This window comes from Ammospiza caudacuta, chromosome 5, assembly GCF_027887145.1.
Source record: "Ammospiza caudacuta isolate bAmmCau1 chromosome 5, bAmmCau1.pri, whole genome shotgun sequence".
Taxonomy (NCBI): domain Eukaryota; kingdom Metazoa; phylum Chordata; class Aves; order Passeriformes; family Passerellidae; genus Ammospiza; species Ammospiza caudacuta.
This window is the reverse complement of record NC_080597.1, coordinates 10,901,935-10,928,697: the sequence shown is the minus strand read 5'-3', so window position 1 is coordinate 10,928,697 and position 26,763 is coordinate 10,901,935. Positions and strand designations below refer to the sequence as shown.

At 39.7% G+C, this 26,763-nt stretch overlaps 1 protein-coding gene across 1 annotated transcript in view; it reads right to left on the bottom strand.

The window, feature by feature from the left end:
• The window catches only part of KIAA1549 (KIAA1549 ortholog), a 142,072-nt gene that overhangs the window by 17,257 nt on the left and 98,052 nt on the right, over window positions 1–26,763 (bottom strand). Inside the window, exons 10-14 of the mRNA XM_058805299.1 lie at window positions 24,648–24,832; window positions 10,970–11,172; window positions 7,524–7,648; window positions 2,761–2,966; window positions 812–1,035 (exon numbers count right to left, since the gene is read on the bottom strand). Coding sequence (XP_058661282.1) covers window positions 812–1,035; window positions 2,761–2,966; window positions 7,524–7,648; window positions 10,970–11,172; window positions 24,648–24,832 — 943 coding nt within the window. The remainder of the gene's footprint in view (window positions 1–811; window positions 1,036–2,760; window positions 2,967–7,523; window positions 7,649–10,969; window positions 11,173–24,647; window positions 24,833–26,763) is intronic.

Here is a 26,763-nt window from a genome sequence, read left to right as displayed (position 1 = left end):
ACTGCCAACAAAGCTTTGTGTTTGGTAAAGAGGGTTTAACCCCACCATATAAACCAGCTGAGGAACCCACACCCTGGAAAAAAGCTACTTTCAAACAATGCAGAAGCATCCACTGGGCACCAGCGTTCCAGGAACAAAGTGCCTGCACTCATAAGCCCGAAACAGAACACAGGGAAAACTTTCTCTGCAAACACAAGGCCACGAAGGCAGATCTATGAAGCTGACAGATGTGCCTTATAACCTTTTATGTATTCCCTCTGGGTAATCTCACTGATTTGTGAATTTGCCTTTAATGTTCAGAATCTTCATGCTTTTTAGGTTGTTCAAGGTTTTCCTTATTTTACATATTCCTCTCCCCCTGCCCCCCGCTTTATAAAAATATTATTACTTGCTGGTTATATTACTTGCATATATATTACTTGCAGGTTTCTTTTTTAGTGCTGATATTGCAATTCTGATCCCTCTACACTACACAAGAATTATTCAAACAAATGGCAAAGCAAATACTAAATTGTTTTAAGACTATTTTCCGACATTTGGGCTTATTTATCAAGAATTCACTGCTGAGAACTTGTAAAAACATAATTTGAAATCAAAACATAGTGGCATATACTGAAAAAAATAAAAGTGTCCAGAACACCCCAATCATTTTCACCTAGATAAATTCAACTAGTGATCAAAATGATTTCCAGCTCTGACAGTTGAGATGTAGTTTTGATGTAGTTAAGATGTAGTTTTAGATGACAGCTTTGATGCAGTTTGGGCACCGACTCTAGAAGAAAATTGTTCATTCCATCTTTGAAACCCCTACCTCTTCCTGGGCTCTATGAAGACAGTAGGCACACTGCCTCCAGGGTCCAAGATCTTGTCAATCTGCATCTGTGCCTTGCGATATATCCTGTGCTGCTCCTTGGAGTCAAGCACCACCACGTCATCCACCACTGGGAACTCATAGTGACCCTTGCGCTTGGCACGGAGGCGGATCTTATTGCGGTGGTGCTCGATCTCGGATTTGTGCCTCAGGGCTGTTTGTATCTGCAGGAAGGACAAGGGAAAAAACAAAAAAAAAAAGAGAGGAATATTTTTGTAGTTATATACTTTTCAAACTGGATTTTGCTGCTCTTCTGAAAAGCTCTCCGCCCCACCTCTCTGCCTGCCCCTGCCTCCCTCCCCCAAATCTCTGAAGGACTAAAATAAGTCACACAATTTATGAGCACACTTTGCTTCCTGGATATTTTGCAGTCTCCCCATTGTCTCCCCAGGTAGATGTACTATTACACACAGCATGATTGCCAGCACAGCAGGTGCAATTAGAGGGAAGTGGCAGTTTGTTAATAAAAGGAGGAACACAAAAAACTCTTCCTGTCTGCCAGACATAACATTGCTCTGAAAAGATAAGACTAACCAGTCTGTAGTTAGCTATGCTAGGCAAACAGATATTTGATCAACAGGGTTTAAATCTGCCAGCCTTTCCCTTTAATGACCTTCATCACATAAGAAGCAAGAACTTCAAGAGCCAACTGAGCTCACAACTCAGCGCCTCTGCTGTGCCATATGCTATGCAGGAACACAGCAGCAACACAAAGGCCCAGATACCCAGCTGAACATGGCACTATCAGCTCTGCATCATCCTGGAGGATGAGTTTTCATGCATCTCTCCTACCTTTTTTCAAATTTCATGGAGTACATCTCATTATCTGGGTAAAGCTGTTGTAACACTGCACTTGTAAGTCCTGGCCCAAAACCCACTCAAATGATTCTGATTCTTATCACTGGTAAACACTTGAGCACCAGATTAGCAACAACTGTCCTGCCTGTGCTGGACTAGTTCTGGAACACATCAGCAAATTAAGAACCAAATAAAAATTGATTTTTGTGTATTCTCTCATGAAAATCCAAAAAAATAAAAGCATACAGAGGACAGAAGTCAGACTTGTTCTTTATGCTTATAGTCAGAATCATATGTCTTCTGCCCATACAGACAGATTTCTGTTTTGTGGCTCCTCCTGCCTCTGTATCCTAGATAGATATATTTGCCTCTCTTCAGTAAGGTACTGAGAAACACAGATTCTTGATGAAGTTACACTTTTGAGTAATCAAAATTCAGTTACAGGTTTGAGTAATCTTCCACTCTGAATTATGAAAAAATGTCATCTCACACCAAACCAGGATGCAGGTAGGTGCTACTGTCAGGCAGTGTATGATGAGGTTTTATGGTGCATCACCTCTCCTCATGCCCCAGGCACGCTCATATTCTGCTAATAGTAACATAAGCCTCAGAAAAAGCAAGAAATTTTGTATCTTTACTGTCAGCTAAACACATTAGAAGTTGAAAGCAATGAACTGGGCTGCAAATTCACACCCCAGAATGCTTTGAGATAACTTTTTAAAACCAACATTCTGAGTCCTGAAAAGTAAAAGAATAGTGTAGAATGAAAACCAAGGTGGGCCATATGTTCCAATTCTCACACATTAATTAGCACAATTTTGTCTTTTAGTCATGTCTTTTAGTCACATCCTGCTGACTAGCTAAAGGATGCTAACACAAAGGTATCCTGACCATCAAATCCTCTCTGTGTTTAAATTTTGGTTTAGGCATCCCTTAAAAACAGGTCAGATAATTTCTCTGGATGGAAACAGGATTATTCCTGTAACTTGTCAAGGCATTTACAAGGAACTCCTGATAACAAGAAACTGGCTACTTTTCCCTTGGCTAGGCATAGAATCCTCCAAAACCATGGAAAGCCCTTTCAGAAATACCTCTTTATTGATTTTGTTGGTCTCTGCCACCCGATCGGAGAGCACGGAGTTCTGGACTGGAGGGGCTGCCATGGGCTGCATGGCAATCAGCTGGATCTTGCTTGGGACACGTCTGCTGGCATCTGAGGAACGGGACATCCTATCCACATGCTCAAAGATGGAGGCTGAGGAGTGCTGCTCGTTTCCACTGCTGGTCTGAGGAGGTCCTAAATTATCAGAAGCAATACGGAGTGAAGCAGTGCTGCCAGGGTTAGCACAGTCAAGTGTTAAGCTCTACAGATGCTGTGCTACAAAACTGTGCCCTGCTTTCCATCTGTGTCTAATTTGCCCTACAGGCCTTCCAGCTGACTCACATTTAGTGTACAACAAGTTTACCCCGTGGTTTGCAAATTACAAACATTTTCCCATTATATTTCCAGAAGGTGAGCTGTCACTCTTTATTTCTGTAAATCAAGCTCTTGGCACTTGCAAACCCCCAAAATCTCAATCTACTTTCCTGCATAAAAAGCTGTTTAAGTACATTCTACTAATGATTCCTCTTATCAGTACTTAAGGAGATGCAAATTGCTCAAATGGGGGTTCAAAGAGCAATGAAAGATGTCTCAATGCAAAATGCATTTCTTAAGTGATAGGAGTGATACAGGAACCAACAAAAAGCCCCTTAGAAATCTGCACAAAACACAAAGAATTTTACAGACATTTTACTGATTAATGCTTTTAAAGCAGATTTTTTTTCTCTGTGACAAGATAAATAGTCACATAATAATAAGCAAGCTGCATTAATACTGTCATGTTGTAATTTCTTGAAGAGGTTAAACCAACTCAAATACAATCAGTAAAAGACATTATAGAAACCAATATGCATGGAAGTGCACCCAGGTCCTGTCAACAGTTTATTACTTCAATATGAATGGGTCATCTCCCTGAAAAGACTTGAAACCTACAGGATCACCCCAGTGATTTGCAGTTAAGCGCAGATTTAGCAATTTTTTTTCTGAGTTAGACCTAATTCAGAAACTGTTATGCAGATGAAGCTTGCAAAAGCTACTGAAAACTATCAAGATAACCTTTTGTCTTATCTATGTGATAAAGCCACATTCTCAAACTGCTCTTCACCATGAAATACAAGAAATGAGAGATCAAGACTCGTGACTCTCCTTATGAAGCAACACAACAGTGTTGAGGGACATAGTCCCACATCTTCCCACAGATGTCTAATAAGGAGATGTGGTTCTCAATACTCAAATCAGGAGGAAAATCTAATTTGCTCCTGATACAGAATCAATTGCTCATCAACATAATCCACCTACAACAGACAGGAAGGGAAATAAAACAGTCCCTGCTGTGATCCTGTTGCAACATGTGCTGGTAAGACAGGATAGGGTTTGGAAGAGGAGTGAATCCTATTTTCTGTGGAAGGTCACAGCAGATGACTTGCTCCTTTGTCTCTTCCAGCACAACAAGGGAGCAGGACAAGAAAGGAATAGTATGCGTTATTATATTCACAGCATACTAGTTTTGGGCTGGAAAGCAGTCTGGCCACAAGTTAAGCAAAATCTCTATTCATATTTCTCAGACTTGATCAAATACACATTTACAAAAGGCATGCATAATTTATAAATGTGATTTCTCTGTACAAATGTTCTTAAAAAGAAGGTAAACAGCTCCATTCAAGACCTCTGTGTCCCAAATGTTCTGCAAGACACAGAGCCTAAATGAAACATATCCATCTCTCTTCTGCAGCTATTTGTATTATATTAACCATTTGCTGTCTTCACAGCCCCATTTTCATGCACCTCTCAGAAGTGTGCAAGCATTGCCTCTCACAGAGAGGAGCACAAGATGTATTCAGGAGTTAGTGTGAACCCCTCAGAGCAATCATGTAGTCAACAGAAATCTGAACTTCTGCATCCATCTTCCCCAAACATTAGTCATTTTGTCCTCACCTTTTCACTCTACCAGCCACTCACAGGCTCACTGACCTCCAACATAAAATTGTAAGGGTATTTTTGTATTACTTGGTTAGCAAGGTCCAATATTTTCAATTACACTGAGCATTCACTCTGAATCTTTACAACTTCATCCATAACTTTTGCTTGTACACACATAAACAAATGCTTGGCTGGGGCCTCTTAGTTGAAAAAGGTTCTTAAGCTCATTTGGTAAAACCGAAGTTCCACTGAAAAATTTTGGTGAGGCTCTAGAGCAACACCATATGTTACTCCTTTTTACAGAAAAGATACACACAAAAACCCCTCATAAGCTGCATATGACCTTTAAATCCTCTCTGTGGGTCTGCACTCAATGTGTCTATAAACACAAACCAAGATGGAAGCACAGAAAAGGAGATCAAGTCACGAACAGCGCAGCACTGTATACATACAACAAAAGGAGAAATGGTTTCTAACCCAACATAAGAATGAGATCCTGAAGAAGCTCTGACAGAGAGAATAAGCACAATTTCTCACTTCAAAGTTCTCATATTACACTATTATTCACATCTAGAAAATTTTCCTTATAAAGCTATTGGATGGCACAACATGAATGAAATGTTGATTTCAGAATAATTCAGCTGAGGCTAAAAAATAATGGAGAGGTACTTAATACCCCAGTACTGGGCAGATCATGTTTCAACAACCAGGCCATACAGGTCACATGCCAGGATCAGTGTTCATCACTGCTCCCTCAGTTGAAACCATTTACTGAAATGTCAGGAAGCTGTGATTTCACATGAAAACCAAAACAGCTGGAGACAGAGAAAGGCTACTGCCCCCTGCACCCTTAAGACACAGCAACCAAGGTGCATAAGGCCTCATCCAAAATCAGATAAAGTCAATGGGATCCTTCAACTCATCCACTGGTATCTTAACCATGCCAGAGTAGGCAATTAGAGAAAAATTTCACACAGTTTGTTTGTATCCCAGTAGGTGACATCCCTAGGATGCAGCTGATGACTCATTCCACCAGTGGAAAGCAGGAGAGCACAGAAGGACAGACAGAGGGTTGGCTACTCTAATATGGTCAGTACTATCAGAGGACACAATCCTTATTTTATCACTAGATGTGTTATACGTTATCAAAGACAGCAGCAGCTTTCTCCTGCCCTATGTTTGCCATGTCTCAATCCTGGCAGAGAAAACAAGAGTTCACAACAAAATATCTATGTTTCTTTGCAGGTTCAGTTCATATTTTTCTTGGGCTCCAGTTAATTAATCCTACATTAATTCTAATATTATCTCCAACTTGTTTCTACAAAGCTGATTTCAGGACCAACAGCTGCATTAGTTTTGCTTCTTTCACAGTGATGTTTTCCTCAATAATTTGAAAGAATTGGGAGGAAAAAAAATTAGAAAAATGTGCTGGATTACTATAATTTGTGTTACTGAGATTTTTTTATGCTTCAATAGCTCAAAAGCAATTTTACTTTCTTAGACTCAGAAGACAAACTCTTCCATCCTTAAGACATAATTGCAGTTACCAACACCCCTATTCATATTTGTACTCAAGTACAGCTCTGGTTACTTACCCACTCTGTTTGCTCCTGACAACATAAAGGAAAAAGAAGAGACAACACAGTAATTATGACAAGCAATTTAGCTAGAATGGCAACTGGAAAAAAACCCACAGCAGTAAGATGACTGCATTTACTTTTGAATGAAATGCATGAACTTGGATCAGACTGCCAAATCTCAGCTGCTCAAAAAGGGAACTGAATCTCCCATTTAGCAAAGAGCTCTCTGCAGACACTGCCTCAAATTCTGAATGCTAAGAATAGTCCCTATGATTTGCAAACTAGGGGCACCAAATGCTGAAAAAATAGTGCATTTTACCCAGTGAGGGCATGATAGGTAGAAAGGACACATTTTACACAGTCTCCTTGCTGCCTTTACCAGGTAATTCAGATGCAGCAACACGTAACATTTCTACACCAAAAGGAAATGTTAAATGTTACATAAAGTTTTAAGCCAGATAGAAAAAGAAGAGATGAACCTGGAGGTCCCAGGTAAAAAGAAATGGGAGAACAGTAAAACAGAGCAACAGAATTCAAGTCAGATAGGCTGGAGGAACTTAAACCCTCCTGAGATATTTTCCCATATTTTCAAATATATAAATATATCTAATATATATCTATTAATCTAATATATATCTACATCTAAAATATATCTATTTTAGAGTACTTCCAAGAAAAATAGTGGCATTTTAACTGGAAACAAGATGGTTCTTTATTAAAAAATACCAGTGCTATTTACACAGCAGCATGGAATTTTGATCTCTCTAATGTACAATCATGCAGGCATTTTTATTATTTAATTACAACTCATTTGTAAAACTTTGATCTTTCTGGTGTCTTTTTTTTTTTTATGTCACTTTTTCAAAGTTACTGTTACAGACACACCACCATGGTGTGAAGTCCTGCTGTGACCTCTGCTGCCCATGTAACTGTCTGCAGTTCTGCTACCATGGGAGACTCAAATAAGCCTGGCTGGACAGAGTTTTGCTGGGGGTGTGTGTAGCACAAAAGGAGGCAAGATTCATTCCTGCTAAGCCATTTGTTTCAAAAGCTTGCTGGAATGAAAGGAATGTACAGCTCCCCAGTTTCAACAGAAGAAACGAAACCAAATATGAAAGGATTTTGTGTGGCTACGAGCAGCAAAATCAGCGGCCAAAGATGAGTTTAGAAAAGTTACAGCACCAAAGTAACTCTTCAGCCTGAGTAAAGCATGAGAGCACACAAGGAGGGGAAAATAAAAAAGGAAACAAACCCTTCTTCACTGCTCTGCGTGGCTTGCCCTCGTTTCCAGCAGTTGATGGCCTTGCAACTTCTTCTCCCGTCTCTCTCCCACTCGATTGTTCACTCGCTGTGGATTCAGCATCTGATGGCGAAATTCTGCCACAAACACGACAAAACAAACAAACCAACATGTAACACAAGTCTGCAAGGGGGCATATTTGTCACACACAAAGAATCCTGTGCTAAAACACCTTGTGAAGTCTGCTAAAATTTTCCTCTTTTTGTAAGTAAATGTTTAATGCATTACCATAGCTAGATATTCATTGTCACAATGTTACTGTTGTGTGTGAAAAAAGACTGCAACACAGTTCACATGTGACAATATTATTAAGTAATCTTTCCTTTAAAATACACTACAAGAAAAAGCTCTGCATTTGTAGCTAACAATTTACCTCTCAGAAAGAAAATAATTGTATTAGGAATATGAAACCCACCTAAGTAACTAGTCTAACATTAGGAATATGAAACCCACATAGGTAACTAGTCTAACATTCAGCCTTACCAACTTGGTGTTCTCTTGCTAACAATACAAATCTATGTGAATATTTCCCTGACTAGTCAAATGTAAGGCCATTCAAAAATGCTTCTTTTATGCATTTATTCCATGCAGTCACAAGATTCTTAAGAACATTTGTTATCTAAAAAAACAATCTCAATCTCAGTGCTCACAGCTTTTGTAGGCAATATAGAAAAGTACCATGATCTTCAGCTGTAAAATTATTCTGATAATATATAAGTAGAAAAAATAAAGGGCCCACACCACTGCCTGACACCAAAACCTGTCCCTTCACATGGGATCAGCCTTTGTGATAGTCTCTGGTGACCACTTTCACTCATATTCTATTGTGGTAGGGAGTTAATCATGGGGAGTATGCACACGTCTGTGCACCAACCTTATTAGTGCAGGATTTGCTTGGGCTAGATGGGTATATCTGAACTGGTTACTGAGGCTCTTGGCTAAACATCAACCTGCCTAGAGCACCCAGACTAAGATACCTATATACAGCCTGACAAGTCCATTGAAGTTAAATCTACTTCTTGCAGCTCTGAATTCAACTTCCCTTTTTCTCCTCCCTAAACAATGCCCTGATCTGCAGGAGTGTAATACTAATGTCACATCCCAATTAAAAAAAATAATAGCAGGGAAAAGACGATAAATGGTCCTCAATGAGCTTAGAGATCTGCATCACTGCATCTTTTCCTGTGGGGAGAGGGTGTGCAGAGCTATCACCTCCATCACCTTTGTCCTGGTTCAGCAGAGTATGAGGCTGGAGCTCTGTGTCCAGATCTCCTACTGACTTTCTGCTTCACCTCACTGTGCTCTGCATTTCCCATGATACTCCTTTCTCAGCATATCCAAATTACCACCAAGTAATAGGAACATAAACAGAGTTGAGTCAACATCAGCCATTTCTTGTAAATGCTGAGGAATATGCACTTGTATACTCTCAAGTCAAAACAACAGGTCCAACTCCCAGCTGGAGCCCAGGGATGCTGAGCTTTCTGAACTAAGCTGTTCTTGTTTGTTGTTTCCTACAGACACAGAACATGTACTCACATCACCACTAGTTTTCCTGGCATGTAACACACAATCCAGAGCTGAACTGTGATGAACTGAGCTCTGTATTTCCTTACAAAACATCAAGCAGCTAAACCCAACACAACACAGTATGATACCATTTCACATTTCAACTTCTGCCTGGGGGAATACATGTTTCAAATCACAAGCTGACACGGGCACATTGGCATGGCAGGGAGATGATGGCAGCATCTCCATGGCTAAGCCTAAAGGAAGATTTGTTCTCACGGGAATATGAGGGAGAAGAGGGAGATTCTCTTCTGAAAACATTTCAAGTGTCTGAACTACAGGTTCAGACTCTCACCTCTGTGCCTAGGGAGATCATGGAGCAGATTGTCCTGGAAATGATGCCAAGGCACATGAAGAATAAGAAGGGGCTTGGTGACAGCCAACATGGCTTCAGTAAGGGCACATCACACCTGAATTACTTAGTGGCCTTCTACCACAGCCTATCATTAGAATGTTGGCTTCTGAAATTTCTCCTGCCTAATCTTCTGAATTATTCTAGACAAAATACAGTAGCAACCTCAAATTTAAACTTATTTCTTTTGCTTATCTGCATATGCCTTCCCTTCATCCACATATCATCTCTGTCCTAGGCTCCTTCTGAACTTTTAAAAAGAAACCCAGAAATGCTTGTCTTTCAGATTTATATTACTTTGTTTCAATTTAAGTAAGCTACAACAAAACTAGTATAGCTCATTTTCTTCCATTATATTCCAGTTTTGTCCACTTTCCACTGTACCACTGGCAGTCTTCTACTTACAAGGCCTGCAGGGATTTGGGTGAACAAGCTTAGCATCTGGAAGCAGGAAACAGAGCTGTATGAAGCCCACATGGAGAAGATGAAGCAAGTATCTTAAGACAACTGGGGCTTTAGAGGAAGCACAGAGGGCTGAACAGAGGAGCAAGCTGTGCTGCAGAGACCTGCAGCCCAGTCAGAATCACCATTAGTTTCTTTCTAAGCTCATCCAACCCTGCTCATGATTGTTTGCTTTTTTTTTCCTCCCACTGTGCAGTACCACATAGATATAAGCACAGGGAATGCAGAGTTGGAGACAAAGAAGTGTGAGAGTGAGAGAGAAGAAGAATTACTGGAAAGTGTAGTTCAGAGGGGATCTTCTCAGGGTTCCATTTTTTCCCCACATTATTTTTTTTTTGTGCACAGATCCATCTCTACTGCACAGCTTTGTTACATCATGTATCCTACAAACACAATTTTTTCCAGCAAGGGACAGTCATATCAAGTGATTATTAGAAAACGTTAGGAAAATTCTGCTGATGGTTTCAGACCCTTCTCCCTTTGCACAGCAAATGTGAATTACCATTCCTTTTTCTGAATAAGACTCATTTGCTACAAGATCCCCGCAGATAATCGTAAATAACAATATCTCTGCATCTGCCCTGAATTTTGGAAATCCTGACTCTTCATACATGTATTGATCACTATTAATGGGATGGGAACACATTACCTTTGTCACTTTGTCAGTGGTTTTCATTTGTTTTTAACCATCCACTGCCTTAGTGGCTAGAGATCACAAAGAGACTGCACTGGAATACATACACCTGGTGTTTCCAGTGACCAAGCAAGGACTTGACTCCAGTCAGCTCAGCAGTATCTTAAATACCCCTCTTAACTGGGTATATTCCCTTTAAAAGAAAAATGAACACTAAATTCTCACAACCTTGTACTAATGAGTGGCGAGGTGTAACTGTGGTGGCTCACTAGAAAACGCGAGTTCCGGAGCTCTGGAACAGTTCTGAAATTGCCCTAAAAATACAGCAGCCCTTAATAAACTGTTGCCTGCTGCAATTTGTTTTTATCTCTGTGAACTGACCTCCCTCTGTGTCGAACAGTCTTTGAAGGCTTTGTGGAAGTCTTGGATTTGGGGCTGGGCACATCTCCGTTCTCGGATGGGGTTGTGTCCTTAATGGGTCCTGGTAAAGGAGCTGGCTCATGGATAATCAGGACATCATCTTTATTGTGCTGGCCCAGATGCTGCTTAGCAAAATCAAAGCCTTTCACACTGGGGGCCTGTAGCTGTGAGAAAAGAACAAAGACAAGAAACAGGAACAGTGAGTGACAATGAGTACAAAGGCTTTGGTTCAGATCTGCAAACAATGGCCACTGAGAGGATGGTCAGGCCACGGCAGTCTCAGGAAGGAACACGAGAGCACCAGGGAAAGGAAAAAGAAACTCTCCACAATTCTGTCACCTTACTGCAGTATATGATGCACAGTTTAAAATTCCAAATCAATAAATGTAGTTAAAAACCAGACTTCTGATGCTGCTACTGGTTTTTAATGCTATTTCTTTACATTTCATCATGTGAAGAGCTTTTTGTGTACTTATGAGTCCAAGGCTGTAGACACCTGTGTACAGACTGAAATGGCTACCACCATCAGGCCATATTTCCATTTCTTCCAGCCAAAATGGATGCAGGATTTTAAATAATTTGAATAACTGTTACTGTTGATCTTTCTCATTTTGAGCTCCCCAAATCTGGGAGTGCTTGTACAAACACCTAGTTCATCTGATGAAAGATAAACACTCTGCAGATCTGACTTATACAGGAGCCTGGCGATGACTTGTCAGCTGGTATTGATGCCTCCAGAAAAAAAAGTGAAAATCTCTTAAGAATTTCATACTGAACAGACAGAGAAATATACAAAAGGCTTTGGTACTTAGAGAAATTATCCGAAATACCTTATTCAATGGGAATCTTGCTTGAGAAAGATGCAGAAATCAGCGTTTTACTTTCATAACTATATTTATAAAAAAAGTTAATCTCATCAATTACTTGATTCAGACTTAATCAAGGTTCCAAGTTTCAAACTCTCTGCTTATTTTTGAGGGTTTTGGAGTAACTGGAAGATCTGAAGAACTAATTAAGAAAGTTTTTCCTCAAACCCCACTCAATTTTACGTCGTTTGGAAGTTGAAAGCAGAAAGAAACGTTGACAACTCCAGCTTCTGAAGCACATGAACACTAAACCTGCTGCACACCACAGGCACAAAATCCTCTGTGCTCCCAGAGCTGATTTCCTGCAAAGTGAAGCAAGTGCTGGAGTGTCTTGACGGGTGCGTCAGGTTCCAGATGTTTAAATGAACCCCTTTTCATAAAGCTTGGCATGCCAGCACAGCTAACTGCAAACACACTCCTCTGATACCATGCCAAAGATAAGCTTGCCTAAGGAATATTCTGAAACAATCCCTTCAAAATATTTTCTCAGTAAGCAAACATTTTCCAAATGGTGCTTGCACTCGAGCAAGCTGCCTGTTTAAGCCAGTAGATGGCAATAAAAGCTCTTCTGTAAAATCCACCAGTTTATCTGCTGAGGTTTTGGAGTTAATTTCTCACAAAATGAGTAAGCTCGTTATTGGAACAAATCTGGATGTCTTCTGCTATGTCCATTTGTCCTGGGCTTCACAGCAGTCCCTTCAATTCAGCATTATGGGTGATTTAGTTTTTTAATTTATGCAAATAACTGCAACCACTGATCCAAAAAGGCACCAGGGAGCTACACTAGATTAAGGTGTAACTGTGTCTCCATCTTTTTGAGTCTTTGTCATCTTGTGAAGCCTTCCTGAAATTTTCTCCCCTCCAGATGTTAAACATTTCTCCTCAGGACTTTGCTTACTTAATAAAACCTCTCCCCCAAAACCCTCAAAAAATCCCCCTCCCCCAAACACTTCTGAAGACAAACTTTTCACTTCTGCTGTCAGAATTACCAGGCCAGCCTGCACCACTTTGGTTACTGAAACTTCTTAGCTACCCCACCTCACTTATGGCCTGTCTGAAGGTATGCCCATTCTCCTAGAAGATATTTCTGTGTATGACACTCTTCCTTTGAACATTTAGAGGCTTCCCTTCTTTAAACCCTTTCACACTCCCTTCTCCTGCCTGCCCAGCCCTGCTGCTGCTTCCCAATGATCACATCCTCTGTTTCACTACATTCCCCTCCAGCGCCCTTAGCCCCAAAGATGATGACATTCTTCATCATGTGCTAGGCACAATTCTTCCACAAATTAATCTGGTGGTTCTCTACCCTTTTCTTATCAACCTGCAAAGTTACCACTGGTTTTTGAATAGTGTGATGGGTGGGGTGAGGAAGGACAACTGAAGAGACAAACATTCCAGGAATACTGGAGTTACCAGGATGGTTTTACTAAGATTGCTGCATGTCTGAAGCATGAACTTTCAACCTATCTTGGAGTCATTCTAGCAGATTGAGTTTGGGAGTAAAAATCATACAAAAATATAGAATTTTCATTTTTTTAAACTTTGAATAGTCTTATTTGTATTTGCAGTCCAACATGACCTTTTATCTAAGCACAGTCACAGGAACAGATATATTTATGTGTCCAGGCACATCTGCCACAACATATGTATGCATGAATGTTTATCTGCAGACAGACCACACAGCAGCAGAATTAAAAGGCTGTCAGTACTGCAGGGACCAGCACTCTCACTGTAAGATTATCTGAAACAACCACAACTGGATCCTCTCACACACAGGCATTGCAATAAAGCCTTGAGTTAGAACATCACGAATTCAGTTCTTCCACAGAAACCCTCTTGGTTTCTCCCACCCTGCTGGATCCTTGGCATAGACTGGGGCAGAATGTAAGAATGCTATTTGCAAAAGCAAGATCCCCATCTCATTTCACACAGAAGCTGGCAAACACCCACTGAAAGGAGAAGGGGATGCAAGATGAGTCTTCTATGCATGTTTACAGCTAGGGTGGCTCAGACTTCAGGGTTTCATGGACACTTGCTGGCAAGAGAGGACTGACCAATCTCAGCTATCACCACCCCAGGCACCACAGAACCTATATTTTCCTTAAGTTGGAGCCAGGTAAACTCCTCAGCTGGTCCTACTCTTCCCTTGACAGGCAGACCATTGTCTCTGCCCCACTCTCTTAGCTCTCTCTCTTCCTGCCAGCTCACAACATCCAAGAACCTGAGGCTCATCAGGCTTTTACACTTTTAACACCTGGAATCATGACAAGCTCTGTGTAAGACAACAGAGGAAAAACCCTCTCACTTTATGGTACAGCTCTACAGACCTCATAAGCACAGAACTGGTGTAATCCTCTGACAATTTAACTGGTAAATCTATAACAGGGCTTTGTCAACCCCATGCAAACATTTTCCTAAACTTCTAAAACTTAAGCCAGAAACTGGCAGCTCCTCACAGAATCAGCAAAAGCATTTCCCTACACCAAACAACCCTCTTGTTCTCTTTCCCTCAACAACCTACACCCTCTAAGGCCCAGAATGTGCTCTAGAGCTTCTCCACAACAATTTTTAAAATTCAGACCGAGCATTTCATTTTCTCTTCATCTTATTCTTTGGAAAACAAACTCTCCTTCTCATCTTAAAAAATAGTTTCAGTATCAAACTGATATTTGAATGGAAATGGGCTGAATGTTTCAGGTCTTACAGAGTTCTGTTCAGCCAAACATTTCTAGGTATCTCCTGCTAAAAGACTTCAGATGGCACTAGCAGCTCCAGCCACTACAAAGATTGTATGCATGTATATATGTGTTTCTGCACATGAATGAAAAAGCATGATAGAAAAATGTGACAATACATACATATACAACAGGATAAGCGACTGAATACAGAAAGATGGTCCTCAAAAAATGATAAATTTGCTCATTAAAAATATTATTTGCAAAACAAATAATAATAGGATTATTACTGTAAAAATAACATTGACATAAGCCTGCTCTGTTTTTTTAAAAATACAATGTATGCTTGCCATACCTCTCCTTGTAGACCACAACAACATTATGACTTAACTGAGAAATGACAGCAGCCAAAATCCACATTTTCAGTGAGAAGTGTCTGAAGGACACTGAACCACAACTCTGTATTTTTTTTGAAAAAAGACAGTCAGATCACTGACTTAGTGAAATGAATGGTGTTACCTCTGACTGAAGGTGTTTCCAACGTTTTCTTAAAAATTTCAGCGTGCCACTAGCTGAGTTCCTTCCTTTCTTTAGATCAAGTTACGTAACAGGTTGCATCACCTCTGCCCATCTTGGGACTGGTAGTCAGGACACCGTGTGTGGATCAGTCATCTATTACTCATATATTAATCACCAGCAAGAAAAGAATGTGGTATCTTTTATAGAGCACTTTTTAAGTTGTGCTGATATTGTTACTTGTTCAGGTACTGAAAATGAGCATCTCTTCACCAGCCTCAGGTGCCCTTACCCAGGACTGCACAAAACCAGTCTTGGCAAAGATTTCTTGATTTAAATGTAAGTTGTTAGAGGTTTTAATTTGTCTTTAATATAATTGTAAAAAGGAAAGAGATAAACTACTCTGAAGCTCACCATCTAAATGAACGTGTCTAAATTACTGCACTCATAAGGAATTACATCATTACACAAATGCAGAACCTGCCAAAATCTTAAAGATGATTTTATATTGCTAAGTCAAGAGAGTTTTTAATTCTACTGTCACATACTGAATGAAATAATAATAAAAAAAAACCAAACCAGTATTTGAAGCTCAATTCACAGAAAAATCAAATAATTTCTGCAGAAGCCAACAAAATCTGTGCACCTCAGTCAATTCTTATTGCATAAAAGCAGGTAATAGTTTCAGTGTGGTTCAAGCCACTGAAATACAAAATGGTTGCCAATATATTGTTTTTTTGGATGCAGAGACACACCAGGAATGTCAAAAACCTGCCTTCTAGAAAGCAAATGCTGCTAACAGTTCCATGAGTAATTTCAGCAGAAAGCAGAAGAAATATACTTAACTCAGTATTCTCCCTGTAGTTCCTACAAGCAGCATTTGACTTTGGACATAATATGAAGAATAATGTATCAAGACCATTTTCTACTGAAGTTATACCATGGTCTTGCCTTGTTCCTTGCAGAGCTAGCTGAATTGAGCAGAGGCTGTTAACATACATTTCTAAGGAAACAGGAGCTAAGCATGTGCTTTAGTGTCAGTAGATAACTTGTGAACAGGACAAGAATCCCTGTAAAGAAGCCCTGCTGACTTATGACCGTATTGTCATGCTAGCATGCAGAATGTTACTGGATAAAGAAACTTTTCAGGAAAAAAAAAGTCTACAAGCTTAAACACAGCAAGTCAATGAGACACACTGCTCTTAAAATTAATGTGGGTTGAAGATGTAAGTCAGTGTGATTTAGGACAGCTTAAAGCTACTGCACATTGCCAGCTGACTTCACAACCTGACATTCACACCACCAAACTCTTGTCCATATCCCCAGGGCACCATAACATGGGTTAGTGTGAATTCTCTGCATCATGCTCATGACGCATCAAGAAGGATAAGAATTTGTAGTTGCTTGTGTGCTTGGTAGAGTCTCCTTTATTTTAACTCTTTTTTCATTATGTGTCTACTATTTCATCCAAAAAGTCATCTACATCTTTTTCCCACAAGGATCATTCATCAATATGGTTTGCAGTCATTGTTCCACAAGATATTCAAAACACCTACCAGTCTACCAATAAATAAGAATTTAGAAATGCTGAGGCATGTTCACCTTTCTTATTTTCTTATTCAGCTCATTTTTTTTATTATCATTCCTACATATCTTTCCACATAAATACAAACTCTGTATTTTTGCTTGCATTGCTCTCCTTTGATATAAACCCTTTGGGATGATGGCCAGGGACCCAAAGTATGCATACAATTTATACATGTGATTCAATTAGAATAATGCATATCTGATTTAAGACACCAAACCCCCTTAATTCATGAGAAAAGCATATTAGAAGATCTCCTAGAAGGAGAATTCTGACTCCATAGCCACCTTCAAAATACTGAAAAAAGACCTACTTGTAACCCTTGAGGTCTTTTTGTCCTTTGTGCCATTATGTCTCTCTTCTGACATGGGATATTATGCAGTGCACCATAAGCCAAACTTCTTTAAAACAAAACCCCAACACTAAGCATCACTGAGTAATATTCAGAGGGGTTCCTTCACTTTTGCTGGTTTAGAAAACATGTTCAGGGACCAAAACAAAAAGTAGTCTCTAATTTAAACACCTTTACTTGATAATAAGTGTTTGTATGTAAACAGAAGTGCACATGCAATGACAGTTCCCTGAATTTATTACACCTTACTTGGGATGCCACCACTCTTCCACTGCAGTGGGGTGACAGCCTGTGCCCTCTGAGGCAAGCCTCAAACCAGAAGCAGCATTTTGAGACCTGTGGGCCAAAAAAGAGGCTGCAGGTCCAAAACGCTACCCATTTTCTTCTCTTGGACCAAGTACCTCTATACAAATTACATCTCCCATTTGTCATCACAACAGCATTTCAGTCAACTATTGCCATTTCTGGGAAAAGGTAAAGCAGTTGAGCAAACCTGTCCTTGGGGAAAAGAAATATGCTCAGAGCTGCTTGGATTTCTCCCATCAAGTTGGGAAAAAGTAGCACACGTTATAGCCGGTAGTGGCACAGGAAATCAGAACAAGCTGGTGTACAGCCTCTGGTCCTCCTTCCCTCTGCTGGAAAGCCAGAACTGTGTTACTGCTTACCACCAAACAAACAGTAAGGAAAGCAGGAATCCCACAGAAAATACCTCCTCAGGAATTTTGCTTCTGGAGTAGGATTAAAAACAAATAAAGAAAACCCCAAATTTACAAAACTTTATAAAGCCTGAGATTCTCAAGACACCTGTCCCGAAATATTTTCTTAAGACAGATTCTTCTCGTGGATTTCCATCATCCCTCTTCTTCTCCTCTGTGCATTTCTTCCTGCCACACTAATATTACCATGACAGCTCAGTAAATTTCACAAAATACAAGAGGGATCACGTTGTTGAAAGCCCATAACTCTGAGTACATATATGCCCACAGGCTGCTGAGATAACTGCTGTAACAGGCAGAATTTTGTTCCTGAATCACACAGTTTTAGCTTTCCTTCCCAGACAGAAATGCCTCTGGGTGGATACTATCTTAATCATACTTTGTGAGGTTCCTTTGCACACTGGTTGGAGAGAAGTGTCAGGAGTAAGTTAGAAGAAGATTGGTAACTTTACACAATAGACAGGTATTTTTCATCCCTAGGTTATGTTAACAATTACTCCTCTAAGTCCACATATGTAACTCCAACACCAGCTGCAACCTCTAAGAGAAGACAGCACAACACATAAAAAAATTACAAATTAAGGGAACTCTTTTCTAAACTTGTGAAGCAAACAAATACATTCTAACATGACTCTCGCCATCTGCACAGAGACAACACAGTCCAAAAACACATCCTCTTACAAATAATGAGAGAAGTGCTACCACTTTTAACTGAAGACTTCCAAGATAGATCATAGGTCAGCAATTTTCATGCTGGTATTTTGTTGGGTTCAATGATTCACATATTTATATATCTAAGAGGGGTTTAATGTGCACAGAAAGTACATTCCCATGTATTGCAGAAATATTCTGCTTGCTGAAACTGTAAGTTTCAAACACAAGTGCGCAGCACACAGAAACCTTAGGCAACAATGATTTGATGTTGGTGTATTTCCATGCTCCCAAAACAGCTACATTCCACAGCAGATTTTCTATCATGTGTTTTTAGGAGATAAAAATTTATTTCCCCAGCATTAATCTCATCTCAGAGGTTTATTATGCTTAGGATGGCACAACATTTACCTGTATCTTGAAAACAGATTCTTTTTGTTTTACTCCTTTTGAAAATTAACCACTACATGAACATGACTCCATAAATCCACTGATCACCTACATTTTGAATGGCATTTTCAATTCTACTCTCCTCCTCTCAAACCGAATGGAATAGAATTAGAAAATGTTCATGTTATCAAAGGTTCAAATGCCAGTTCAAAAGAAGGGATTAGAAAACTGGGGCTCCTCTGATGGGAAAAAGAGATGACAGAGAAAGCAATATGACAGAGGTCTGTAAGTCAGGATTGGCAAAGGTGAAGTGTCTAGGAATCAGCTGTTCCCTGTCCCCTCCAGTACCAGGACTAAGGGCCATCACAGAAAAACACAGAAGTAGCAGGATAAAAGCATGGTGAAACAACATGAAGTGGTTCCACATGTAACATGCTGTGGAAACCCCTGCCAGCAGCTGAGGTGAGCTCAGAAGGATGAAATGAAACAATTTCATGGAAAAGAATTATGTTGTGGGTTGCTAAATATCATCACTTCTAGCCAGAAATAACTGGAGGCTGAAGAGTTACTCAAGGCAAAGCAATCCATATACTTGCCCTGTCCTTCTCCCCCCCCCCCTAGGCTTTTCCTTGTGGCATCTGGGCTAGCTGGCCTTTTGGAATGATCTCAAGACAGATACTCAAATGTTTCTAAGAAAGCAGATGGAGACATTTTACTTTTTATACCTATTTGTATAAGCAGCATATCTAAGTGTGGCATTTTATTTCTACCACTTGTGAATAGCTAATCCTCATTACAGAAAAATAGTTACTACAAAAGAGTTCTTTCAGAGGAATTGCCATCAGAGAAATGTATTGTTGAGAAGTAATTAAGATGTTGAATACTCTATCCCTCGTTAGAATCCAGCTATTGACTCCGGAGGAGATCCTGTATGCCATCCCCAGGAAGACAACAGTTTGGATAGTTAGTCAAGGTAGCTATTAGAAATGAATGGTATTTGTTATGCAAACATGAATCTCATGCATAAACTCATGTCAGTTTTCAAGTAGTTTTTATAAGATTGGTGTCAGCTGCCTTTCCTAACATGAGTCTCTTTTGACTGAATTTTTCTGCAGAGCTGTTGCCTCGACACTAGACAGATGAACAAAAGGATTACAGGATGTCAAAACATCACAAGAATTCTTTGCATCAGGAGCAGAAGCCTAGTATTTAGCCTCCAGCAGAGCTGGCCTCTGATCTTGGCAACATCCAAGAGATAGTCTACAGACTATACAATAACAAGCAAAATTCTCAATTCAGAGGTGTAAAGTTACACCTGACACATGACATTTGGATATCAGATACTCCTGCTTAGAGGGGGGAAATGAAAATCCACACAAGTGCCTCTCAGACATCTAGCAGCAGGCATGACTCATTACCTGTGGCCATGAGCAGATGAGAGCAGACATGCAAGGGCTGGTGACAGTCCCCAAGGTGATGCTGACACTCCAGCTGAGCTGTGCTGGCACTGTCCAGCACTGGCATTACCTGTGCTGCAGCTCCAGGAGGAGGGGCAGGACTTGGTCCAAGGCTTTGAACACTCCACCTGTGCCAGGTGTAAACACACACAGGAAGGACACTGAACCAGAAGGACACAGTCAGTCTCTAGGAAGCACAGAGGCATGCAGAAGGCTCCAGGGAGGAGTGACATCTGACTGGAGAAGCAGACATCATTCCCCATGGGTTTTATGATCTGCCCTTGGATACACAAGGAACTGAGCAAGCCACTCAAAGCTATCACTGCAAAAGCAATGACTTCAGCACACCCAGCTTTTACAGGAGAACACCCAAAACATTCTAAATAAACTGCCGATTAGCTTGTCCAGTTCTTGCCATTAGGGCAGGGAGCCTTTCCCTGAATAATTGTCTATAGCTGAAATTATCTCTGAGATGTCCTAGGAAGGGATCTGATATTTTTCTTAAAATGCTTATAACACAGAAAGGAAAGTGAAACCCCTAGAGAAGCAAGCTCCATTTTAATTTTTGGATGTCCAGAGAGAAAGAAATAATACTGCTGACTCTGCTCCTATGGTGGATAACATGTAAAATGGTTGTTTTGCTCTCTGAGGAAAAGAAGTGGTTTTGCACAAAAACATCAGAGGCCCAGTACAGGTACAGAGCAAAATGATGGTTCGGGCATTAAAGAAGTTCATTGAGTTTTTCATGAAGAAAAATTCAGCTGTCCACAAAAGGCACAGCTTCTTTGCAGGGAAAAAAAGGCTTGGGACAAGCAAAAGGTTGGGACAATGTTATGGTGGATATAGACAATGGCAAGAGAGAAAATCTTGTTATTTAGAAATACCATTTGTGCATCTTTTTATTTCATAATGCAAGGACATCTTAATCCAGTGCAACAGCCCAGGTCACATCAAGGTGAATTTCCAGAAGGATGCTATGGCTTACAGAACAAGTCATGAATATTTTATGTGCCCTTTAAATATCTTAGTATCATCTCTTCAAAAGAATTATCCTTGCACAGACCAATGAATCTTGCATAGATTCACTGCTCTCCCCTGTTTCCTTAACTCTCAGTTTAAGAAGCATAAAAACAACTTTGATCTAAGCATCTTTTCCCATTTAATCTCCACAATGGAAACCTAACATTTTACAGGTGTCATTAATCCTGTTCTGACGCAAATTGATGGATTAGCAAATCACAATCTCTTCAAGATCCTTTATTTTTCCTTACTTCATGATGCAGCCTGGCTTTGCTAGCATCAGTTCCCACAAAAGATTTCTTTCCCATGTATTTATGTTTATATTCACTGAGGCAGCAGATAAATAAAAAGTCCCTTAATGACAGGCTCCCTCTCAATACTCTTTGCAGGAGTATTTCACCCAGGTGCCCCCAAGCAGCCAAACCCCACACACCCAAAAGTCATGTAGGGTCCAACTGCCAGCAGATAACAGCACTGGGCTCCTACATCAGAACATGGACTGTGAGGTTATAAAGTTTATGACTTTTAATGGTGGCCATAGGAACACAGAAATCACACCAACTCTGTATAAGTACACCTTTACATATGAAAGATTAAAAATAAAACTTATATTGCTTCAGTGAATACCAAAATGCTTCAGGAAAATCCAGGAGTTTCAAAGCGGAATGAAACAATTAAATGAGAGCAGAGAAGAAAGGAAGCATACGACTGACACATGGGGCTACAGAATCCAGTAAAATTTGTAGGGTCTAAGAATCTCCCTGAAGAGGATAATGCAATTTGTAAGAGAGATTCTAACTAAGAATAAAAAGCTCCTGCACAACCTGTGGCTTACTTATGCAATCTGCATTTACAGTACATTTACAGAGTTCTCTCTCTCCATGTTTCAGGAAACCATCCTTTTAGTCTTGTCTCTGCAGTACGAGGCACACAGACTTTTCCCCCTCTTTGAAGTCACAGGTAACATAATTTGCTCTCAGCTGCTACTGTAAATTCTAATAGATCATTATGCTGCCCACTGAACTGCTATGTTAAAATGGCTAATGAAGATACTGAAGAAAGATTGTTGACACCCCTGGAGATCCACCAGCAGCAGGATATCTGGTATCAGCCAAACAAGAAACAGGTGTCTCAGTTTCTTATTTTCCAATCAACACACATTTTCAAGCACAAAACACATTACAGACTTACCACAAGGTTGAAAATTATTGTCTCCTATTTCCAACCATATCTATGCTAATGAAAATCTCTATATTTACATGAATTTTTTGTTAAATATTAATGGAAGTGACAAGAGCTAGCACACTATAAATGCATCTTTAAGTTTTCTACACATGAAATATAGATTCCAAGAGAAAAACTCAGATCTTTAATCTAAATATCTTTCTATTTACAGATGTAGTGCAGGCTTTCACCTTCCTTCAGTACCAAGGTCAAGCTCTGAAAATAGAGAATGGAAATGTGGCTGTGGTGAGGACGAGGAAGCCTAGTCCATTTTTATGGAGTTTACAGACATAAATACCAGACCACTAATGATGACACTCCTTTGATTACTACTTTGCATTTACGCTAATAAAAAGCGTAAAATACATAGAAAATTTTATAGGGCATAGAAAATTTTAAAGGATCAGATCAAATGTCCCTAATAATTTGTATGCTGTTTTGACTGTCTGAGGGTCTTTGGTGGTGGTTAAATATATCCTATTCTGACCCAGAATTTCAACCCACTGTATGAAGACATGAGATCCCAAAGACAGCCTGACAGTAAGGAAGCCAGAATACTGCTTTTATTCCAGGGAAAGGAGGAAATGGTCTGCAAAGTAGGTTCTTCCAGCTGCCTGATGTGCAAAGTGATAAAAATTTAAGACACTTTTTATTGCTTTACCTCCAGTGGCACAAGGACTGAGCTGGATGTCCTTACTGGTTCTTTCTAGTTTGCTTACAGCAACTTCCCCAAAGAAGGCAAAGTGACAAGTTCCCTAGGCAATCCAAAATGAGACCTGCATATAAACAAGTTTGAGGCTTCTGACTCATGAATGATTAAGATGAAGAATACTGTGGAAGCAGTGGGAAAAGCAACTGAGCCATTTTCTTAAAAGGAAGTAATTAGATGAAAGATGTTTCTGGCCTTACAGCCAATACAACCCAACTGCTTCCTTACAAAAAAAGCTTGTGCTAGCAGAGAGGAACAGAAAAAGTGATCAAACAGAGTACTGAGGGTAACAGCCCTCTCTTGTATGACCCTTTTCAAATTAGTCTAAACTACTGCGGGGAACTTCCTCAGTCAAAAAGCCGTGTTACATATTACCCCAGCAGAGGTGAAACGAGGTACCAGGGGGTGGTGTTCATCAAAGGGTACCACTTGTTGCCAGCCTGGATTCCAACACACAATTCTCAGTCACAAGACAAGTGGAAGTTGCTATTGATTTGTTCTGACTGCTTTGGAAGTGCGAGCGCTTTCTGCTCCTCTCATCTTTCACATCATTAATTATCTTGAAAAGAGAGCATGGTGTACAGACAAGGCTTGTTATGGAGAAAACTGTGTGACTGAACACGAGGTCACAGAGCAGAATGTGACTGCAGTACCACAGGATTAGCACAGGCAGATTACTCTGCCTTTATTAATACTTCTGAAGGTATAGTCTGTAACAAGAATTTCTGACACACATAGGTTCTCTTTGGTTGTAAAAATAAAGTAACCTTTCAGGCATTTTATCTTTCTTTTTACTGAATACATCCTTTGTGAAAAACCTGGATCACAAATCTTTTGATTTACACTCTTGGGCAAGAAAAAGACAAGAGTACTGAATTTGTCACTATCCTAACCAACTGGCCAACAAACTCACTTATGCAGGCACACACAGATCCACTAATTTATGTTCCAGTACTGCAACAGGTTCTCAAAATTGCAATAAAAACAGCCCTGGCAGAACACATAGCAGCCAGGACAGGTTCTAGCAAATTCTAGTTCCAGTATGAGGTATGATGGGTGGTGCACTTTAGCTGTCAGATTTGGTTAGCAGAAACTCTCCAAAGAAAAATTCAGCCTTCTGGGGAAAACAAGGTCAGTGATTCAAGACTCAGTACATTTCTTCTTATTCAGTCCCAGCCACAGCCTTGAAATGAAGTTATAAAGACGAGTTCCTTTCAGCCTCAGTGCCCACATTTCAGAAGGATGGATCTATCTAATGCAGTATCAAATACCCAGGAGAATAAATAAAACACTATGGGATTCTTAACTTCAACTATCATTAGACTGCTTCCCTCCTTCTTTGTTTTTTCCCTCTAAACTGGAATGCTCTGAAACTGTGTTTACACATGCTAGTTAAGGATGCCAGGTGCTCCCCAGAGTCTCACATTCCTTTGTTTTTAGAATACTCCAGCTCCTCTCAGCACAGCTTCCCCGTTTACCTTCTGTCGCTGCTGAATGTTGCTCACTGTGTCTGGCTGAAACTCCAGCTTGTCTGTCCTGCAGAGTTTCCAGTATAAAATAATAACAATCAGGAGCACCACAGCAACTGGGACTGCCACCCCAACAATAATCCAGAGGTTGCTGTTCTGAGTCTCTGACGTGGGCTCCTTCAGCCTCTCCACAGCTGGAAAGTGAAAAGGAACACAGCAATATTACATGGTTATATTTCCAACTGAGGACACTTCAAGGTTATGTATTTTTATGTTCCTGTAAATGCTAGTTAAGGAGTTTATCAGAAACCAGCTGCACATCACAGGAAATGCCATACCACTGTAGGTTAAGGGCTCAGGAAGCATGGGGCAGGAGATCAATTGTCCTGGCCCACCTTCTGAAGAGCTGTACTTAAAATACTAATGGAAATGGCTCTTCTGCCACATCATCCTGTAACCCAAAACTAAGCTGACATAGTGAAATGGGTCTAAAAAAATTATTCTACCACTAGCAAAGGTAAAATAGACTTTCCAACATTGCTGCCTGTTTCCTGCCTTAGACAGTATTACCAGCTGCCTCTTCTCTTTAACATTCTGTTATCAAAACCAATTTGAACCTCCTCCACAAGGTGTATAGTTCTGCATTGCTGATTACTTTTTTCTTCTCTCCGTTTTATTGTCAGTGTGTGAGATCCTTTAGCCCCAAGCAGAAAACAAAATTGCTGGGAAGTGTAATCAAACAAGTTATTCTTGCAAAAGATAAACTAAAATAAATGACAAAACTTTTATTTGTTAATTTTGCACAGTGGTTAATCATGGGACTAAAAAATCATAGTAATAATACATTTCTAATCAAATTGATGTACTTTCTAAAAATTATGTTTTCAAGTTAAAAAGAGTACTTCTATTTTTTTTCTAGATATCATTTTATTAGTAATCATTCCAATGATGAGTCTAGAACTTAAAAGAACATAGAATTTTTATATTTTATACATCTAACAGCTCATTTCTCACATTATGTTTTCTGTTATAAAAATAGTATTTCTTTGGTGTAGTTTCTTCCAATAGAAATACTTAAAGATTTTTATGACTCTGTGACTCTTAGAAGAACTTTTGAATGACAGGTCAAAGATAACAAGTTTCAACATGCACTATAAGCTATGAACATTTTATGAGTTTGTTCAACATGTATCATTTTTGTAAAGAGAATTTATTCTTGCAATGTTTTTCACTTCCATCTAACCAGCATTACAGTCCATTAATGGATATTGATGAGATGTATATGAGCTACTGACCTATCTGTACACAAGTGTTTTAAAGAGGGACAAAATTTAGAAACACATACAGATGGTACAATTATTACTGTTTTCTTTCTTTTCTTTCTGCAGAGAATTTTAAATCTCTTACACATGCTTGTTCTGTTGGCAAAATACACTGTGGTACCATGTAACTCATGCCTCCATATTGCACAGAAATGAGAAAAGGTAATTAAACCTTCATACCAATGAGGTATTTTGCAGATCATACTTGTCTCTTCCTCAGATACAATTAGGAAAGAAACTTAAGGTAACACAGAATTTTGAGTTGGGTATTCTGTCTCGCTACTAACTGAAAATGGGTTTAATTATGTATGTACCAAGCCTCTTGAATAAAGTAATTAAATGAGTTTACATGACCTATCCTATTTATTCTGATATATACCTAGTAAAAAAATCACATTACTTTTATATTATATTCACTAAAAGATCACATTACTTATATACTGCTGATGGACAAACAAATAAAACCAAGGTCAATCATATTCCATGGAAGAAATAAATGCCCCAACTACCCTTAGTGTACATCTTTCACAGAAAAAATAATTCAGACAAAAAAGCAGTGACTGGTGTTAGAATACACTGCTAAAGGAAACACTCAACTAGAATACACTAACTAAAGGAAACACCCATTTCATATCCATGCACTCCCATCTCCCAGCTGTGGGGTTTGTGCAAGTTCCTGGACAAGACAAACTGTAAAGAAACACTGGCCTAGCAGGATGACATGGAAATGGCACGAAGGGCTTTAGCCAGCACTGTGCTTTTCCAGCACAAGCACAGAGTGAATGCAGTGAGGCTGGAGTTAA